This window comes from Phyllostomus discolor, chromosome 2 (assembly GCF_004126475.2).
Source record: "Phyllostomus discolor isolate MPI-MPIP mPhyDis1 chromosome 2, mPhyDis1.pri.v3, whole genome shotgun sequence".
Classification (NCBI taxonomy): Eukaryota; Metazoa; Chordata; class Mammalia; order Chiroptera; family Phyllostomidae; genus Phyllostomus; species Phyllostomus discolor.
In genome coordinates this window covers 156300577-156320294 of record NC_040904.2, presented here as the reverse complement: position 1 = coordinate 156320294, position 19718 = coordinate 156300577, and the positions used below count along the sequence as shown (strand labels likewise).

Sequence of the window (19718 nt, the reverse complement as noted above, 5' to 3'; positions counted from 1 at the left end):
TAAGAACTTGGAAGAGAAATCAAAATAAAGACTAAAAATACTCCCTTCAATAATTGACCAATCTTTTAATAGTTTGAAGTATCAAATATTGTTTATTCAAGAACCCTGTGCTAGGTCTTCATATCAATTGTCTGCCTGATTTCATTTCCTAGTGTTATAATTGGATTATTTTACATTTTGTGGAGCAAAGTACTATATTGTCTTCTTTTAGTTATCAACTAATTTGTTTCTGACACTTGACCCACCCTATAAAAGTAGTTCCTTCTTCTGCCTTCTGTTTTCCTAAATTCTTTTTTTTTTTTTTAATTTTTTTTAAGATTTTATTTATTTTTAGAGAGGGAAGGGAAGGAGATAGGGAGAGAGAGAAACATCAATGTGTGGTTGCTGGGGGCTGTGGCCTGCAGCCCAGTCATGTACCCTGACTGGAATCGAACCTGCGACACTTTGGTTCGCAGCCCACGCTCAATCCACTGAGCTATGCCAGCCAGGGCTCTAAATTCTTATTATAGCACTTATTAAATATCATTATGACCTATGGTTTATACTTGGATCTTTTCTCCTCTAGAGCATGAGTTCTTTGAAGATAATATAAATATCTCTGGAGGGACTTTGTAAATCTTTGTATTTCCAACCCTCATGATGGGAGGTACCATTGCAGCGGTAGTATTCAAAAAATTTATTCATCTATGTATTAGACACCTGATTAGTATGAAGCTCTGGTAAACAAAGCAGACATGGTTCCTAATACAGAAGATTGTTTACTAAAGATCCTCAGTTTAGGCTTCCAGCCAGATAGTACAGTTTGTTAGAACATAATATTGTATTACTGTACTCAGGATGCCATAACAAATTACCATAGACTAAGTGGTTTAAACAGCAGAAATTTGTTTTCTCATAGTTCTGAAGACTAGAAGACTAAGATAAGAGTGCCAGCGTGGTTGATTTCTAGTGCACTCTCTTCCCGGTCTACAGACAGCCACTTCCTCAGTGCGTCCTCACACAACAAGCAGAAAGAAAGTACATACACAAGCTCTGTTGTTTTGTAATTTTTTAATCCTCCCCCGAGTATATGTTTATTGATTTTAGAGAGAAAGGAAGAGAGGGAGAGAGAGAAACAGAGGTAGAGAAACATCTATGTGAGAGAGAAACATCATTCATTTGACTCCATATGTGCCGCAACCAGGGATTGAACCCACAATCTAGGTATGTGCCCTGACTGGAAATCAAACCCGCAACCCTTTGGTGTACGGGACAGTGCTTCAACCAACTAAGCCATCTGGCAAGGGCAACATAGAAATATTGAGGGGACACAATTCAGCCCATAGCAATATTCATGAAATCTATTGGAAAGGTAAACTTGGAACAGGTTTGGTGTTACCATTCATTTAGTAGAACTGTTTGGATTTACTATCAACAAGGGTGCAGTGTATGAAATGGTTATAAAAATATGGTCCTTTCATTATAAGTAATTAAAGTTTAGTAGAGACTAGTTATTTATTTACTCAGTTAAGCAAAGTTCACCCATTTCTTTTGCTGCAGCTTTTCCTTCATGAACTCATTGAATTTGGTGCCCTCCTGTCAGTATTTCATCCAGTAGTGCTGAGAGTATTGTAGAGAGCAAGAGAAACTTGGTACTTACCCTTGTCCATGAGCAGGGCCGGTAGAGATCTGGTTTTTCTTTTTGGCCAGGGGATATGTTCACATGTCTAAAGTCATATCCCTTAGATACTCATTTATTCACATGTTTATAAGATTGTCAACATCTTTTTCAATGCAGGAAAACTATAGCAGTACTAAACTACACCCTTGCCTCTCTCATTTGTAATTTACAAATATATGTCAATAAGTATAATAGAATAAGAAAAATATAAAACAATGAGTAAAAATTTTATTACAACACCAAAAAAAAAATGTAGATATTCTTTCTCTACAGTACCTTTGTTAAAGGCAGTACTCTCCCATGCCAACAATATAAAGTAATCTATATTATACAGATTGCATTCAAGTTACACATTAGCCTGTAAGGTGAGTGTAACTTGATTTATTTATACTTATGGATTATATTTTCAGCAAAGTGGATTTCATTAAGTTACCTCTTTTCTCACTTGATGACCAAAAATATAAATTTGTGGAAGTTAAAGCCATGGACAGCACACATGAATTGGGATTTTTTTTTCCACTTTGAAGTAGTAACAACACAAATACAAAATGATAGCCTCATGGTTCTATGCTTTAACCTGTTGCAGAGGAAAGGGAAATTAGCTGAGTTAGCCTACTTGTTTTTTTCCATCACTGAAGGTTTTTTAGGTCATCAGAGTTTATTGTATTAAACATGTATTCTAAATACAAAGGTGTTCCTAGTCCTTGTTCTCAAAAAGTTTTTCATAGAGTGGTAAAAGGGCTATGACTAGGTGCTGTATGAGTACACAGAAAGAGTAACCTGCCCAAACTGGTGATGATTCCTATGTTGAATCCTGAAGGATGATTAGGTTTTGAGCACATGAAAGGTAGAAATACAAGCATTATAGACCAAGAAGGAGGCATGTACAAAGGGCTAATGGCAAAAGAGAGAGGACATGACCCACTTTTAGAAACAGGTAAATAATAGGGTAAGCAGAAGCTCCATCACAAAGAACCTTGATGTCATGGTGGGAAGTTTGGACTTTACCCTAAAGACTAAGGGAGCCATTAAAGATCATGAAGTAGAGAGACTAAGTGACCAGATTTGTATTTGAGAAAGAAGACTGGCTAGTGCAAAGATTGGGTTGGAAAGGCTTAGAATGGATGGGCTAAGACCAGGGAAGATGTTTTTGCAGTGATGAGATGACAAATGACAAAGGCTTGAACGCTTAACATTAAGGTTAGTGTCAGGGTGAATCAGTTGAACATAGGAGGTGAAAATGTTGAAGAGTGTTCAAAGATGATGCCAAGTTTGTTGGACTGGAAAACAGAACATAAGGCACAAATAACCCATGTGGACATTGTCACCAAGGGTGATGGTAAGATTGGAGACACTGTGAGCCAAATGCCTAGGCGTGAATGTGAGGAAGAGAACATGAGGCCATTCTCATCTACTGAATATTTCTTTGGCAAAGTAATCAATTCATTATAATTGTTTTGTGTTTTAGTACAAAGTGGTTGTGCCCAAAATTGGAAACATACTTGATCTTTGTACAGCATTGTCTGCTTTATCAGGAGTACCTGCAGATAAGGTAAGATGTTTCTGGGTTCGAAGTACATAAGTTCAAGTTTAGTTTTGCAGTGTTGTAAAACCAGCTCAATAGAAATATGTTGTTTTTTTTTAGATGATAGTTACTGATATATTCAATCATAGATTTCACAGAATATTCGCAATGGATGAAAACCTTAGTAGTATTATAGAGCGGGATGAAATTTATGTGTAAGTATAAAATTCATTGTGTAAAATATTACTTGAGGAAAATTCAAAAGAATAACAAAAGTTTTCAGAATTTATAGTCAGTTTTGTCCTTGTAGGTTTGAAATTAACATCAATAGGACAGAAGATACAGAGCATGTGATTATTCCTGTTTGCCTAAGAGAAAAATTTAGACACTCAAGTTATACCCACCATACTGGTTCTTCACTTTTTGGTCAGCCTTTTCTTATGGCTGTACCACGAAACAATACCGAAGATAAACTTTATAATCTTCTGCTTTTGAGAATGTGGTAAGTGTCAGATGATTCTACATTAACAATATAAAATAGGTAAAGAAAGTAAACGTGGAAGGCACTGTCAAAATATAATTAGATAATTCTGTATTGTCTTAGTTTGGAGAGATAGCAATTAAAAAAACCCAAATATAGTCTGATCCAGGTTCTCGATCGTGTAAAACATTACTAAGGTAATTTCAGACCCCCAAAGCATGAATTCTTTTAGCTGTTCTACACCAAAAGTTAACCGTTGGAAGAAAGTAAAAGTTTGTTATGTATGCACTCTGAAATCCTAGTATCAGATGTCTTATTTCTTTATACCTACTGCTCGTTCAAGAACTCATGAAAATAAATAGATTTATCTAAAAGGATAAACTTTCATTGTTGATAGTATTGTAAGGCAACTGCTTTCCGTCTTCCGAAAACCTTGATTTGAATTTTAAGTTAATCAGGAATGTCACTTGATCCTTTATAGCTGACATAGTTAGTATTCTTAAATACCTATTTTAATCATTGTAGTCCTATATAACCCATAAAGATTGCATCATACAACAATAAATGATCTTAGCAATAATATATATTTCATCTAAATAAGGATTTTTATATAATACTTTTTTAAACTGAGGAAATATTTGCCACATATTTTAACACATAAAAACAGGTTAAAATGCAAGAAGAACAAATTAATTTTTTATAAACACAATCAAAACAAATGATTAGTCAGTAGTACTTATGGAACTTTATCTTGAGTCTGACTTATCCTTGAGTCTACTAAATGACCAGTTAGTGCATTAAAAAGTTTTGTTTTATTGAAAGAAAAGTTTTTTAAGTTCTTACCTTTACAAAACTGAACTTGTTTGATTTCTAATTTTATTTAAGCCGATATGTCAAAATATCTACTGAAACCGAAGACACTGAAGGATCCCTACACTGCTGTAAGGACCAAAATATTAATGGGAATGGCCCAAATGGCATACATGAGGAAGGCTCACCAAGTAAGACTTTCCTATTAAACTGTAAAAACTCTTCACTTGGATTATTGCCTCAGAGAGAAGTTGGGGTTTGAGGAACTAAAAAATGTCTGCAAGCCTGAGAAAAATAACGTTAATATTAATAAGTTTTAAATGTAGCACTGAGATTATTTAAAGATTTCTAATATCTAAAATTAGGTGAAATGGAAACAGATGAACCAGATGATGAATCCAGCCAAGATCAAGAACTTCCCTCTGAGAATGAAAACAGTCAGTCTGAAGATTCAGTTGGAGGAGATAATGATTCTGAAAATGGATTATGTACTGAAGAAACTTGCAAAGGTCAACTCACGGGACACAAAAAACGATTGTTTACATTCCAGTTTAACAACTTAGGCAATACTGATATCAACTACATCAAAGACGATACCAGGCATATAAGATTTGATGATAGGCAGCTTAGGCTAGATGGTAAGTGTTTGTGAAAAATGGCTTGATGTGACAACTGTAATAGCATAATCAATAAAATATATTTTAAAAAATGATTTGATGGAACACTACATTTGAGCAAAGTATGTTACTTTTTTTCAGGTGAAAACCACAAAGTTCAACACATGAATTTTAATATTTACATATCTATCTAAAATCTTTTTTAAAAAGCCTTAATTTCTAATTATACTAAAACATGTGTTTATTAGGTTTTGTTTTATTTTTTAACTCCTAAACTATTTTAATGGCTTGGAAATTGCCCTGATCACCTAATAAAAGTAAATATAACTGCTATTTGTTTATTCTCATATATATCTTAACATTAAAATACACTGATTTTAACATTAAGGCATATTAAATTTTAAAGAAAAAATATGTTTTCCACCTTAGAAAGATCTTTTCTTGCTTTGGATTGGGATCCCGATTTGAAAAAAAGATACTTTGATGAAAACGCTGCTGAGGTAAGTCTTCACAGACTACTTTTTTATCTTTTCCATGTTGATCACTACTGTTCTGTTAATTCTTTGCCTTCTACCAAATGTGTTTATTTTCCCAGTATAAACTTGGTTAATTATATACTAGAAAAGACGTGTTAGTTTGAACATGCTCTCTTTTTATACTTTCTAATTGTTTTTAGGTGTGCATACAGGAGTTATTTAGAAGGGTAGTGTCAATCAGCTGAAATAAGCTTTATGATTCTTTTGAAAAAGTTTAGGAGTTTTTCATTACTATTCATAGTAAGATGGTATCACTAAAATGAGTTTTGTTTCATTTGTTTTCTTAACTCAAGAAATACTTCTCTTTAGGATTTTGAAAAACATGAAAGTGTGGAATATAAACCGCCTAAAAAACCCTTTGTGAAATTAAAAGATTGCATTGAGCTTTTTACAACAAAAGAAAAGCTAGGTGCTGAAGATCCTTGGTAAGAAACAAAGTTAAATAATTGCTTCTAATATTTTTTAAGAATGTATACTGAGGTATGTGCTACAGGGAGTTAGAAAGGTGATTACTAAATTCTCTTTCATATTTTAACTACTAAGCACTTTGTATATGATAATACTCTATTAAGAGGGATGAGAATGTTTACAAAAAAAAGTATTATAACGTTAAGTTTTAAACCCATTACTATATTTTGCATAATATCCATTTTACTATGAGTAAGTCATTTGAGTTACTTTTTCTGGAGAATTTTTAGCTGTGCTGCCATTTTAAGAGAAACTGTTTTAGGGAAATTGTAATATGTTTTGTGGTATTATTCCATTAGAGCCCAGAAACTTTGAGATTTTTCTAATGTATCTAACTCAGCACAGCTTTCTGATACACCCATGTCTTTTTAGCATACTGAAATGTAAATAATCTAGCCCTAATCATTTATTTGAATACTTATTTACATACTAGTTTATAACAGTTAAATCTATTTGGAAAACATATTGAAGATAATAAAAATTCCTTTTAATCTAGTGTATATTAGACATACAGCAACTGCTCACTGAAACAATATAGAACTTTTCAAACTTTTTTATATATAGTGTTTTAATTGCCTCTACCAAGCTTTAAATGTTTCTTTTTACTTTTAGGTATTGCCCAAATTGTAAAGAACATCAGCAAGCCACAAAAAAATTGGATTTGTGGTCCCTGCCTCCAGTACTTGTGGTACATCTCAAGCGATTTTCTTACAGTCGATACATGAGAGACAAGTTGGATACCTTAGTTGATTTTCCTATCAAGTAAGTTTTGGTTATATTTCCTAAACATTGGACAACTCTAACTTTTTGTAGACATTAGGTAGCATTGGGCCCAGTTTCAGTTTTTGAGTGGATATTTCAGTAGTTCTAACAATCTGTAAGGATCAGTAACAATTTTTATTTCTACTTAGAGATTTTTTTCAAAGAACAAAACGAAAACATACTTTAAAAAAACTCATTCTTAGTCCTGGCTGGCGTAGCTCAGTGGATTGAGTGCGGGTTGTGAACCAAAGTGTCCCAGGTTCGATTCCCAGTCAGGGTACATGCCTGGGTTGCAGGCCATGACCCCCAGCAACCACACACTGATATTTCTCTCTCTTTCTCTCTGTCTCCCTCCCTTCACTCTAAAAATAAATACATAAAATAAAATAAAAACTCATTCTTTATTACGTTATTGTGGGTTCATCGGTCTTGTTTATAAATCTAAAGATATTCATGGGACCTTAGTGATTTTTTTTTCTGAGAATTAATCATCATTCCTAAATATGCTTTTTTTTAAAGATTTTTTTATTTACTTATAGAGGAGAAGGGAGGGAGAAAAAGAGGGAGAGGGACACCAGTGTGTGAGAGGTACATCGATCAGTTGGTTCTCACACTCCCTCACCTGGAGACATGGCAAACAACCCAGGCACAGGCCCTCACTGGGAATGGAACCAGTGACTTTTCAGTTTCCAGGCTGTTGCTCAGTTCACTGAGCCACACCAGCCAGAGCCTAAGTATTCTTTTTTAAAAATAACTAAAGTAATATATAAAACCAGAAAAATAGAATTGCTTAGAAAAATAACACAGTGTTATTATGTCACCACTCTTCAGTTTTCTTATGGCATTGTTGGGAGCATGACATCATAGCCATAGTAAGGTATAAAGCATTCTGGAGATAACATATTTGTAGTCTTTTTTTTAAGGTTTCACTAAACATATTTGAGAATTCAGAAGGACCAAAAGGGAATATTATGTTCTCATTTATGTAGTCCAGGAAGGACTTTATCAAACAAAATTTTGCAACAAGAACTCGATACTCTCCTATCTTGCTAAAAGCACATTGATAGACAAATGCTGAAGGCAGGTATATATTACAGAGGCAATTGTAAGGGAATAATTACTATAATATTAAAAACATTCTGTGGATTGCTTGTTCTAATTGGTGATTATAAATTTAAAGTTGAAGTTGTTTTGCAGTTACGGAACCAAAAAATGATAATTTTCTCTTTAGCAAAATTGTGCGCCATCTAAGTTCTCAAGAATATAACATTTTGACAATATAATTACAAGAACTGGAAGTAATGATAAGGTAGAACCTATTAGAGATGTATTAGAAGTTTAGAGTCATTACTGCTTTTTAACGAGGCAAGTACAAAAAGAATAACCAGAAGTAATTGTAAGCTAGAAGATGGGCATGTTCCAGTTTCATGAATGACAGATTATAAATAGCTGGTTGCATTTCAAAAAATGTTGTGTATCTACATATATGTCAAACAGTACTGATAGTAGAGAACAGAATGCATTACGTTTACAGAAAACATAAAACTAACTTGATTTGTTTTTAAAACAGTGACTTGGATATGTCGGAATTCCTAATTAATCCAAATGCAGGTCCTTGTCGCTATAATTTGATTGCCATTTCCAACCACTATGGAGGGATGGGAGGAGGACACTGTAAGTTTGCAGTTTCTCTTTTTACTAAAATTATGTTTCGATAACTCCAAACTTTTTCCTTAACATATCTATTACTTCTTAAAGGGAAACATGAGATATGTCTTTCATGTAGTAGTTCAGTAAATGTTGATTAATGAATGAATCTGCTTTTGAATGTTTTTTGACATCAGGATTAGAGGATTGAGTTCTTCATACTGCTTATTTAAAAGAACAGGAAGATTACATGTCTATTCCAGACTCCTGTCCTTCTCCATTCTCTTTCCCCTGCTCTCTCTAATGTGTTTAACATGTGTGTATCTCTCTTATAAATCATGCATCATTGTTAAATTACATGATTGGTACTGTGCTATAAATCTTACCTTTTTCTCTTAACACTTAGCATGTGTCCATATATTCTGTTGTTTCTGAACTCATGACTCAGATATATCATATTTTATCTCTCTACTAAATTAAGGTGTACATCTAAATTGTCTTTAACTTTCTACCACCATAAGATTGATAAACATCATTATTTATGGTCCCCTTTGTGAGAATTTCTTTGAGCTACGCTCCCAGAAGTGAGATTGCTGGATCATGAGTACCTAAGTACTGCTACATGGCTGTCTAGGATGGTTATACCAGTCTACACTCTTCAGTTGATTTTTATATTGAAACATCTTTGCATTCCTGGGAAATCCTACTTATCTTTTAGTATTTTGTATATACCCAGTTGGATTTGGTTAATAATTTTATTTAGGGTTGTTGCAATTAATTTGTAAGTGCAATGTCTACTCTAATAAAATGGGCTAGGATTCTTTCTGTTTCCCGAAGCAGCAGAGCATTGTATAGGAATTAACTATTCATGAAAGTCTAGGAGAATTAACCTGTAAAAATTCACCTACTTGGGCCCTAGAGCCTTAAACTTTTCTATTTATGTCGTGCTTTTGAAGTCTATCCAGTGTTCTTTTTCCAAAATGTGCACTTTATGCCATTTTCTTTTTTCTAAAAATATACCTATGTTTTCTAATTTATTTGAGAATAATTGTTTATGATAGTCTTATGCTATTTTTTTCTTTACCTTTTATCTTTTTTTTAATTGATCTTCTCAGGTCCATCTTATTATTATTCAAAGAATTAGCTTTCCATTATATTAATTTTTCCTATTTGTTATTATATGTATGTGTTCTATTTTATTGATTTCTTCTCTTCCCTTTGGCATTTTTTCTTCTTGTTACTTTGGGTTTGTTCTGTTGTTCTTTTCCCAACTTTTGGGGTTGAGTGCTTTTTTTTTTTCCTCTTTTGAAGGCTATAGTAAAAGTTCTAAATTTCCTTCTAAATACTGCTTTATCTGTATCCCATGAAATTTGGAATGTAGTTAGTTTTCAATTATACACTTTTCTAAATGGTTTTAATACAGCTCTCCTTTTGTTGTTCATTTGGTAGCGAGCATTGTCTGTATTATATTAATCCATACAAATTTATTAAGGCTGCCATGTGGCTTAATAAATGGTCTGTTTCTTAATGTTTGTGTGCTTGAAAAACATGTATTTTCTATTCAAACAGAGTTCTATATTGCTCTAGTAGTTTAACCTTATCAATTCAAATTATTACTGTCTCTGATCATTTTTCACATTCATTCCAATTTCTGAGGGGAATTTTTCATGACTTCCATTGAAAGTGTTGATTTATCTGTTATTTTAACGGTTTTATTAGTCTTTTGGCAGTATTAGTGGCATTTATGTTTATAATGGGTACCTCTTCTTTCTCTGTTATTCCTTTTTCCAGGAGTTGACATTCGTTTTTCTCTTTTGTTCTTCTCAAAATTATAAATGTTAGTCTAGCTTTCTCTTGATATCATTTATCTTGCCAACTCTATGAGCCTTTTTGTAGGATTTGTTCTCTATAAACCATATTGCTATTAGATTTTGTCTTTTTATTCAGTCTAACAATATGTTTCTTTTAATTTGTAAGTGCAGCAGCGACTTACAAACATGAGTTCATATTGACAAACTTACGGCCCATGATAGCGTTCACCCAGAAGAACAATAAGTGTGTGTGTGTGTGTGTGTGTGTGTGTGTGACAAAATTATTTAGAAGACACCTATAAAGTGTCATTTTTAAAAGCTATGACAGCAGATAGTTGTTTGGGAGACATTTTGACACTTTGTTTTCCCAGTTCCTAGGTAGTTTATACAAAGCATGGAATGGGAAAAGGGCTGTTTTTTCAACTTAAAGATGAAGCAGATCTTTAAAAATTGTAGAAATTAATTCATCGTTCTGTACCTTTCTCTTGCTCTGTACTTTTGTTTAAGACTGAAATGATTTTGGTGTAAAAACCACTACAAATTAGTGAGATAGAATTTTTGCAAAAACATTTGTCACAGAAACGTTAAACTATGGTTGAAGTTTCTAACTTTGGGGTCAGAGACATACCTGGGTTTGAATCTTAACTCTGCTGCCTAACAGCTACGGTGTTGGAGAAATTAAACTTCTTGACTCCTCACTTCCTTATCTCTAAAATTGTAATAATAATAATACCTTCATTATAAATAATGCATGCAAATTGCATGGCACTGCGTCTGGTACATGATAAATGTTAATTACCATTTATTATCATTAATATTGTTATCCTGTGAATTAAAAAATAATAAGTTTGTTCTGTTTGTCACTGGGATGAAAAAAGTTATAAGTTATCTTACATGAAAAGTGTTTGAGGCTTGTAGATTATAGGGAATTATTCTAAAAACCTTTAGTGAATGGAATCAGCTGAATGGGTAATAGATAGGCCTTATATATAGATGATTCTCATATGATTTTAATAGGTATTCCTCAGAGAGATGATTTTAAAGTTTTAGGGTTCCCCCCAAGAAGCCATAAATCATTTCAGTTATAGAAGTGATTATATTTTTTCATTAGATACTGCTTTTGCAAAAAATAAAGATGATGGAAAATGGTACTACTTTGATGACAGTAGTGTCTCAACTGCATCTGAAGACCAAATTGTGGTAAGTGTGTCTTTTATTTCCTAAAATCAAGGAACCCAGTTTTAAAAGTAGCCCGTAAGAGACACTGCAGTCTATATTCTAGCAACTATAATAGCTAAGAGACACTTGCTCTGATTTTTAAAAATGTAAAATTGTCCCCTAAGTGGAAATTTGTTTTCTGAATTTGCCCACTAACAAAAATATAAACCTCAGTATGGAAATTTTCCTAGTAATTTTCAACATGAAAACTGGGGTTTTCTACAAAAAATAACAAATTATTTTATAATAAAAAAATTTCCTCCAAGAGTAGGCTCAGATATATCTAGACATTGACTACTTAAAATCAGAATGCAAAAATAGAAAAAATGTTTTTGCCCTGACTGGGTGACTCAGTTGATTGGAATATCATCTCATAAACCAAAATAGATTGTGGTTTTGATTCCCAGTCAGGGCACATACCTAGGATACCTAGGTTACAGGTTTGATCTTCATTCAGGGTATGTACAAGGGGCAACCGATCTCTCTCTCTCTCTCTCTCTCTCTCTCTCTCTCTCTCTCTCTCTCTCTCTCTCTCTCTCTCTCTCCCCCCCCCCCCCCCCCTCTCTCTTCCCACCACCCCCCAAATAAATCAATAAACATATGCTCAGGTGAGGATTTTTTTTTAAAAATTCTTTAAGGACCTTACTATGTATGTGATTTTTAAAATAAAGTCTTATCCTTTATGACAGTTAAATACTTAAACTCAAAATGACATGATTATATAAAAGATTATAGATTTGTTCCCCCTGGCTGATGTAGCTCAGTGGATTGAGTACGGGCCTGTGAACCAAAGAGTCACTGGTTCAATTCCCAATCAGGGCACATGCCTGGGTTGCAGGCCAGGTCCCCAGTGGGGATCAAGTGAGAGGCAACCACACATTGATGTTTCTCTCCCTCTCTTTCTCCCTCCCTTGCTCCCTCTCTTCCCCCCTCTCTAAAAATAAATAAATGAAGTCTTTAAAAAAAAGATTACAGATATGTTTAAAAAATAACCCTGTGTATTTGTTATTTTGATATTTTCTAAATAGTAGTGAAATAAGGAAGTTACATTCATTCACACTTGCATCAGTTTATCAGCCACAAGGCACAGCCAAAATATCAGTGTTTGTTTTGCTTCCCATCAGAACAGATTTTTATTATAAGGTATTGATTGCCCTGGCTGATGTAGCTCAGTTGATTCAGTTTCCAGTTTAATTCCCCATCAGAGCTCACTCCTAGGTTGCAGGTTTGGTTCCTGGTCAGGGCACATATGAGGCAACTGATCAATGTTTTCTCTCTCACATTAATGCTTTTCTCCATCTCTTTCTCCCTCCCTAACCCTGTCTCAAAAAAATAACTAATTTTTTTAAAAGTATTGATTAATGAAAAGATGACTAGTATATTCTAAGAACAAAGTTAAGACTTGCTTGATAGTTTATTTTTCTATGAATTTTGCCTTTCTATAAATTTTACTTATTGATCACAGTATTACAAAGAATGAGAAGTATAATATTTGCTCATGTGATATTTCCTATTGTCTGTTATTGTGGGAAGTACCAACTGCTTTACTTTTTTCCCTAAGTTTAAATTATATAACCCCTGAACACAGAGACTAGCATTTGTTTTAGTTTATAATATTTTAAAATCCTTCAACTTAAATTGTTCGACTTTATAAATTAATAAACTTCTGAGGCCATTTATTGGCATGGTTTTAATCTGTCATTGGATGAACAGACATAATTTTGCATTATTTCCCTACAAATTTTTTTAATCTATGTATAGACATATAAACTTTGTACTGTTGCTTATCTCCTTATAGTTATAACAAAGAACAGGCTTGAACTCTTAATATTTTTTAAAATGTGCATATGCCCAAATTAACTACATTTCCAGTTTGTCTAAGACTTCTAATTTAAAGTTATATCTCTCACTTTTCAATTATATTTTCCTGTTTAGTCTCCCAACCAAAACATTGCAAAATAGCCAATTATCCTCCTTCAAAGACTCTCTCTTTGACAGCACTGACGTAACTTGCTTTCCAATAAGTAATATGTCTTGTTTATATACACTGTATGAATCAGATGTTACTTCCATCTTAACAGTGTTTCTTCATTTAATCAACAAGTATTTGAGCACCTTCTACACTTAGGACTTTTTCAAGGTTAAAAGACAAATATCTGATTTTAAGAGATATAATATAAAGATGACAGACAAGCAAATTAACAATTATATATGATAAGCACTATTAAATATCTGATTTGGGGTTAAAGCAGATAGGACCACTGCAGGGAAGTTTACATAGAGAAAGTAGTGTTTAACCTGAGTCTGAAGCAAATAGGAGTAAGTTAGACAAAAGAAGCAAAATATTCTACACAAAAGGAACAGTACCTACAAAAGTAAGGAGGCATGACAGATGATGTTATTTAGGGGAAAAGCAAATAATTTAGTATTACTGAAAGGAAAGACTCTTGTTAGGGATATGGGGCAGAAATTAGCTAAATTTGGAACTCAGACCAAGAAAGATGACATTCTTGGTTATTTAGACCCTTTTTTTTTTAAGTCTGAGAAGCATAGATTGTTAAGCAGTGGAAGAACACTATTAAATTTGCATCTTAGGCTGGTGAGGCTCAGTGGATTGAGCACCAGCCTGCAAACCAAAGGGTCACCAGTTCGATTCCCAGTCAGGGCACATGCCCTGGGTGGCAGGCCAGGTCCCCAGTTGTGGAAATGCCAGAGGCAACCTATTGATGTATTTCTTGCACATGAGTGTTTCTCTCCTTCTCTTTTTCTCTCCCTTACTCCTCCTAAAAATAAATAAATGAGACCTTTAAAAAAATTTGCATCTTAACATCTGTCTGAGAACACTAGAAGATATATTGGAAGGCACTGAGAAAGGCAAAAACGGCCATCATAGTCTGTCCCCAAAGAAAGGACACTGTCATGTAATTTAAGCAGTTAAGGGCTTCTAAATTTACTATGTTGTACACCTGAAACTAATAGAATATTGTATGTTAACTGTAACTGAAAAATAAAAACATTTTAAGTAATAATAATAAGTTTAAAGCAGTGGTAATAAGTGTACAGATAAATGGAGACTGGACTTATGAAATTTACTAGATAGGATTTAAAGAACTTGATTAAGTTTAGATATAAATGAAGATACAAATATAGAGATGCAGAGAGGAAAAAGTTAAAGAAAACTCTTCACAATTCACAAAAATATGAACTATAGGAAAAGTGTTGTTGAAGTCTGAGGTATGTGTGTGACAGCTATGTGAATGGAAATTTTCCTTAAGTAGTTGGACTAGAGTTCCAAATTCTATAAGTTTGAGTTGTGGGTCTTTAGGTAGCAGTTGAAGCTGTAGGTTGAATGAGTCTCCTAGTAAGAAGATACACAGTGAGAAAGAGTGATGGGCTAAGGACAGAACATTAATTTTTTTTAAAGCGCAGGATTTAATGAACTCTCAGAGAAGTTAGACAAAACCATAGAGATAGAAGACCTAAGGAAAAGTGGTATCACAGAAGCTAAAAATTGTTGGATGTTGGATGCAGGAGAGAGGAGTAGTAAAACATTAAATGCTATAGAGAGATTGACTAAAAAAACTTTTAAAAAGGCATTTATTTAATTTGTTTATAGGAGACTATTGACCCTCGTGAAAACTATTTCATTAAAATGGTTGGTGCAACAGTTAGGTCATATTGAATTGAGGAGTGTGCAGAAGAGTGAATGATGAATAATAGACTACAAGCCGGGCTGTGAGAAAGACTTAATTCTAGAAGATAAGGACTCACTGAAGGTACAGAGTGATGACTGAAGGAAAGTTGGACTCGAGAGCAAACAGAGAATGTTGCAATTAGAATTTTAAAAAGCTTATCTTTTCCTTAGAGACAGGAGGGAAGAAGGCATAGAATCCTATGCCATGATAGAGTAACTGGGTTAATCTGTAATATAGTTGCATTTATTGATCTGTCCAACTAACTTAGAAGAGAATAAAAATGTTAAAATTCCAGTGACCATTCTTCATTCATTTATAAGTAGAAGTCCTCTTGTATTTAATCAGTGTTCGTAACTTCCATCTGACCTTGTGTGGTTTCTTAATTTGATTTCATGCCCTATCCCCAAAATTGGGTACCGGCTAAAAATTCCTACTATATTTAATGTGACCTTTGAGAATCATGACCTTTTTAACATCCTTTGTTTGTTTTGACAGTCCAAAGCAGCATATGTACTCTTCTACCAGAGGCAAGACACTTTCAGTGGAACTGGCTTTTTCCCTCTTGATCGAGAAACTAAAGGTGCTTCAGCTGCCACAGGCATCCCGTTAGAAAGTGATGAAGATAGCAATGATAATGACAATGATATAGAAAACGAAAACTGTATGCACACTAACTAATGAAAGTCCTAGAAGCCATAAAAGAGAGACTTTCCTGCTGGTGGTATCTATTGAATTGAAGTTATCCACCACATTAAACAGAAGTCTGAGATGGGGCGTTTCAGATAACCGAATGTAAATCCTTTATCAGATTTTAACTTGTGCAGTACTTGAAGTGAAACACAATGAAAACTTTAACAGAAATTGTCTCTTAATACATTTACAGTCTTGTATTTACAAGCTAAATATATATAGGAAATCACAAATAAATCCCTTTTAAGTTTGCTGCTGTTTTGATGAATTATGTTTTCTTTAATTTTTTGGATGTGAGTTAATTGATGACAAATGTTAAATTTGTGGATGTTGGTCATTTATTTTGCTCTAATAATACTGCAAGAAAACTATGGCTGAACTTAGTTTTTGGATAATCTAGTTCATGTGCATTAGGCTGCCACATATACTACTACGATATTTAACTGCAGTATCAATGTGGCATAAATACTGCAGTAGTATTCTAGGAAAACCAAATTTTCAAACTATTCCTGGTAATCAGTGTGGGCCTATTGAAAAAACAAATCATGAGATAAGAAACAATTTTGAAAAAGTTATATCCTTTTGTAGTATCATTAAATATCATCTTACTGTGGAAACAGGTTCTAGATTTCATACCCCATCTAAAGTAATTTTTCAGTTAAATGTAAGTTTTTTTCACAGCTATTGAGATCTATTCATTAGACATTCAAATTCTTGACTTGTTTTAAAATGCATATCTTTAATCTGGTGTTGGTTCACAATTAAAATTTTTGCTGTCTGTTTTTCTCTACCCCATTTTTTATTTTTTATTTTTTGGTAATTTGGCAACTTTTAGCTCTCCCAATTATTGTAATGTAAGGACAGACTTAATAGTATTCTGTATCCATAGTAATAATTACATCAAGGTTAGGATGAGAAATTTTTTCATATACTGGCCTTTAAATCATTAATGGACAATTGGCTTTAAAGGTAGGTCTGTTAACTTTCTTTGTGTGTTCCTGATGGAATTCACCATAGCCTTACAGCATTTCTCAGAAGGTAACTTGCTATAAGAGAATTGGCATTTGCATGTTCCAGAGTTAGAACCTGTACAGTATATAAAGCATACAAACCTTGAATTTGATTTTAGTTCACCACATTTAAGGATCCAGGATGCCAAAAATATGTGTGAACATTTGAAACATTTTTCATTCACTGCTTTTTCCCTTTGATCTAGTTCAAAGAATGTATTGTCAATTGGCATACAATACTGCCTTTAATAGAAAATCTAAATGCTGGGGCACATTTCACCTATCGACTACCTGAGAAATTGCTTTGTGTCCCACTGTTATTAAAGCAAAAAGTATAATGTTCTTCACTTGAACTAATCAAATACAATAGATTATAAATTGTGTATTGTAAATAAAAGTTCACTCTGTGAGTGCACATTTTGGTAAATTATTTATTTATGTTAGCATTTAAAGTTTAAAAAATAATGCATTTGACCAGGATAATAAATAAATGAGGTATGTTGATCATGGCTTTGCTTTATACCTTGATATTAAAGCTGGTTTTCCATCCTGGTATTTTAAAAGCTGCTTTGGGTTTGTTTTTGTTTTTTCTTTTCTTTTTTTTTTTCTTTCTTTTTCTTTTTTTTTTTTTTAATGTAAACTAACCTCCAGCATGACAGAGGTTAAAATTTTGTCTGCACTTGAGTTCACTTGAGTTTACATTTGAAATGTGCATGTTTATTTATACAGATTTCAATAAAGCTATTCAAGGCCTTATTTAGTCTTTTATTTCTTACTCTGAATCTTTTGATAAAAATGGGTAGATGACTAACTATATGCTAGACTTTATAGTTATCATGTAGTTAAAAATGGAAAAGAAGGCATATCAGAGCAGTGTATCCTACCATTTAAGGACATGTTTTAAAGTTTATTTTTTTAGTTTAAACATTCATTAAACTGATGTTTGTGCACCTACTTACCATCTTAAGAGTAAACGAATATTGCTGCAGTCACAGAGCTTGGAGTCTTCCGCTCTCTACCAGCTAATAGCCTACATTTCCATTTTTCTGAGGTTTAGAGAAAAGCCAAAATTAACTTTTTCTAGCCCTAGATTTCAGTTTCCACCCTAATTATCTATAGAGACCATTCTTTTTTAATACCTGTAATTCTATTCCCACTAAAAGAAGTGTTTTTTCATTGGACATGGTATTAATGCCATTGGATTTGTCAAACAAATGACATTGTCAACTGCAAAAAATAAACTGTAAAAGTCTTATAAAAGGCTAATCTATACTCTAAAAGTAGATATTCATTGGTAATAATATATCCAGTAGAATATATCTAGACTTCTACTTCTAGCTTTGCTGCCTAGTAGTCATATGACTTCGAACTTAATCTCTGAGTCTGTCTCATTACATGTAAAATAATGATAACAATAAAAGCAGCATTTATTGAGCACTCACCACAGACCAGGTACTATGTTAAATGTTACATATATTATCTCATTTGCCACAATAACTGTGAGGTAGGAACAGTCACCATCCCCATTTTTCAAATGGAGAAACCAAGGTACACAGCAGTAAGTAAACTCTCAAGTTCTCACATGATTACTCTGTGGAGGAGTCAATAATTTGTCCTCATATGTATATAATACCTTCCACTGTTAACAGCCTCACAGGGTTGTTGAGAGTTCAAATGAGCTCATGTAGTTTATGGGAAGGTGCTTTGTGAACTATGTAGTATACTCATTACTTATTTCTTCAGTCTAAATGGAAAGTCATCTTGAAGTCTAATAACTTTATCCCCAGCTCAATATTTGAGTACTGAGTAAGAAAGATACCAGCTAGAATATTGATTAACCTTTCCCTTTTAAAATTCAACTTCTGTACATTTATTACAATTTTAAATGTTATATGGCATTTTTCCCTTATCTTGTTCATCTAACTTAAGGGTTCATCACAATGTAAAGAAGCGTTCACCTGACCCTTCTTTACATTTCCCCGAATGCAACCCTGACTTTCATGACTTTTTCTACACCTCTACTTTAGTTTTAATTAAACTCTGTAAAGAAGCTGTTCAGATGTTTGCTTTTTCCTATAATCTGCATAGTAGTCGTATTTTAATCTTTGCTTTCCTGACAACTAGATAGGAAAACTACACAAAATACTGATTTGGGCATGAAGATCAGTAAGCACTAAAGCCATTGGTACAGTATGAAGACAGTGATTTTTCATCAACTAATTTCACTGAGGCGATAACATAAGAAAGAAGCTGGGAGACTCTGAGAGAAGATAAGGGGTGTCTCAGTCAAGGGGTTGGGGGAGGCATTCTGGTAGGAGTCTTAACCACAGGAATGCACATTAATGGTGCATTGTGATCATCAAAAGCAGGCCAACTTTTAGTCTGTTTTATTTAAATTCTTTACCGATGAGGTGTTTCATTTATTGCCTGCTTTCCACCCACCCCCTACCTGGTATGCTTGTGGTCTTTGCTTGTACAATGTAGATGAGCACATTCTCTCCAGTTTAGTTTTTAAGGTAGAAATGTGAAGAATTCTTGTACATTAGGGGAAGGAATAGTAAGCTTTCTAAAATCTCAGAAGATTGAGAAGGAAAGGAAAATTTCATTTTTAAAGCCAAGGAAGAGTACTGGAAATCTTTATTCACATTTTTTTCTCTACAATAAAATAAGCTTTTTTTAAACAACTTCTCTTGAAAATACAATTTTATTGATAACTGACAATTCTTTTAAGTGCCAGGGGATAGAAAAAGAAAAAAAAGAGTTGTTTTATATCCTGCTGACTTACGTA

At 33.4% G+C, this 19718-nt stretch overlaps 1 protein-coding gene across 5 annotated transcripts in view; it reads left to right on the top strand.

Moving 5' to 3' along the window:
• Positions 1–17686, top strand: part of USP15 (ubiquitin specific peptidase 15) — a 113484-nt gene extending 95798 nt beyond the window's left edge. For 2 of the 5 annotated variants that reach the window (XM_028533127.1, XM_028533129.2), the window contains 11 exons: positions 3129–3212; positions 3306–3400; positions 3496–3687; positions 4552–4667; positions 4842–5114; positions 5523–5593; positions 5939–6054; positions 6710–6859; positions 8430–8533; positions 11429–11517; positions 15726–17686. In XM_028533127.1, coding sequence (XP_028388928.1) covers positions 3129–3212; positions 3306–3400; positions 3496–3687; positions 4552–4667; positions 4842–5114; positions 5523–5593; positions 5939–6054; positions 6710–6859; positions 8430–8533; positions 11429–11517; positions 15726–15908 — 1473 coding nt within the window. In that variant the 3' untranslated portion in view covers positions 15909–17686. Of the gene's footprint in view, positions 1–3128; positions 3213–3305; positions 3401–3495; positions 3688–4551; positions 4668–4841; positions 5115–5522; positions 5594–5922; positions 6055–6709; positions 6860–8429; positions 8534–11428; positions 11518–15151; positions 15312–15725 lie in introns of those variants that run through there. The other 3 variants (XR_004901539.1, XM_028533128.2, XR_004901540.1) reach the window with 3 other exon arrangements.
• The last annotated feature ends 2032 nt before the right edge of the window (positions 17687–19718 follow it).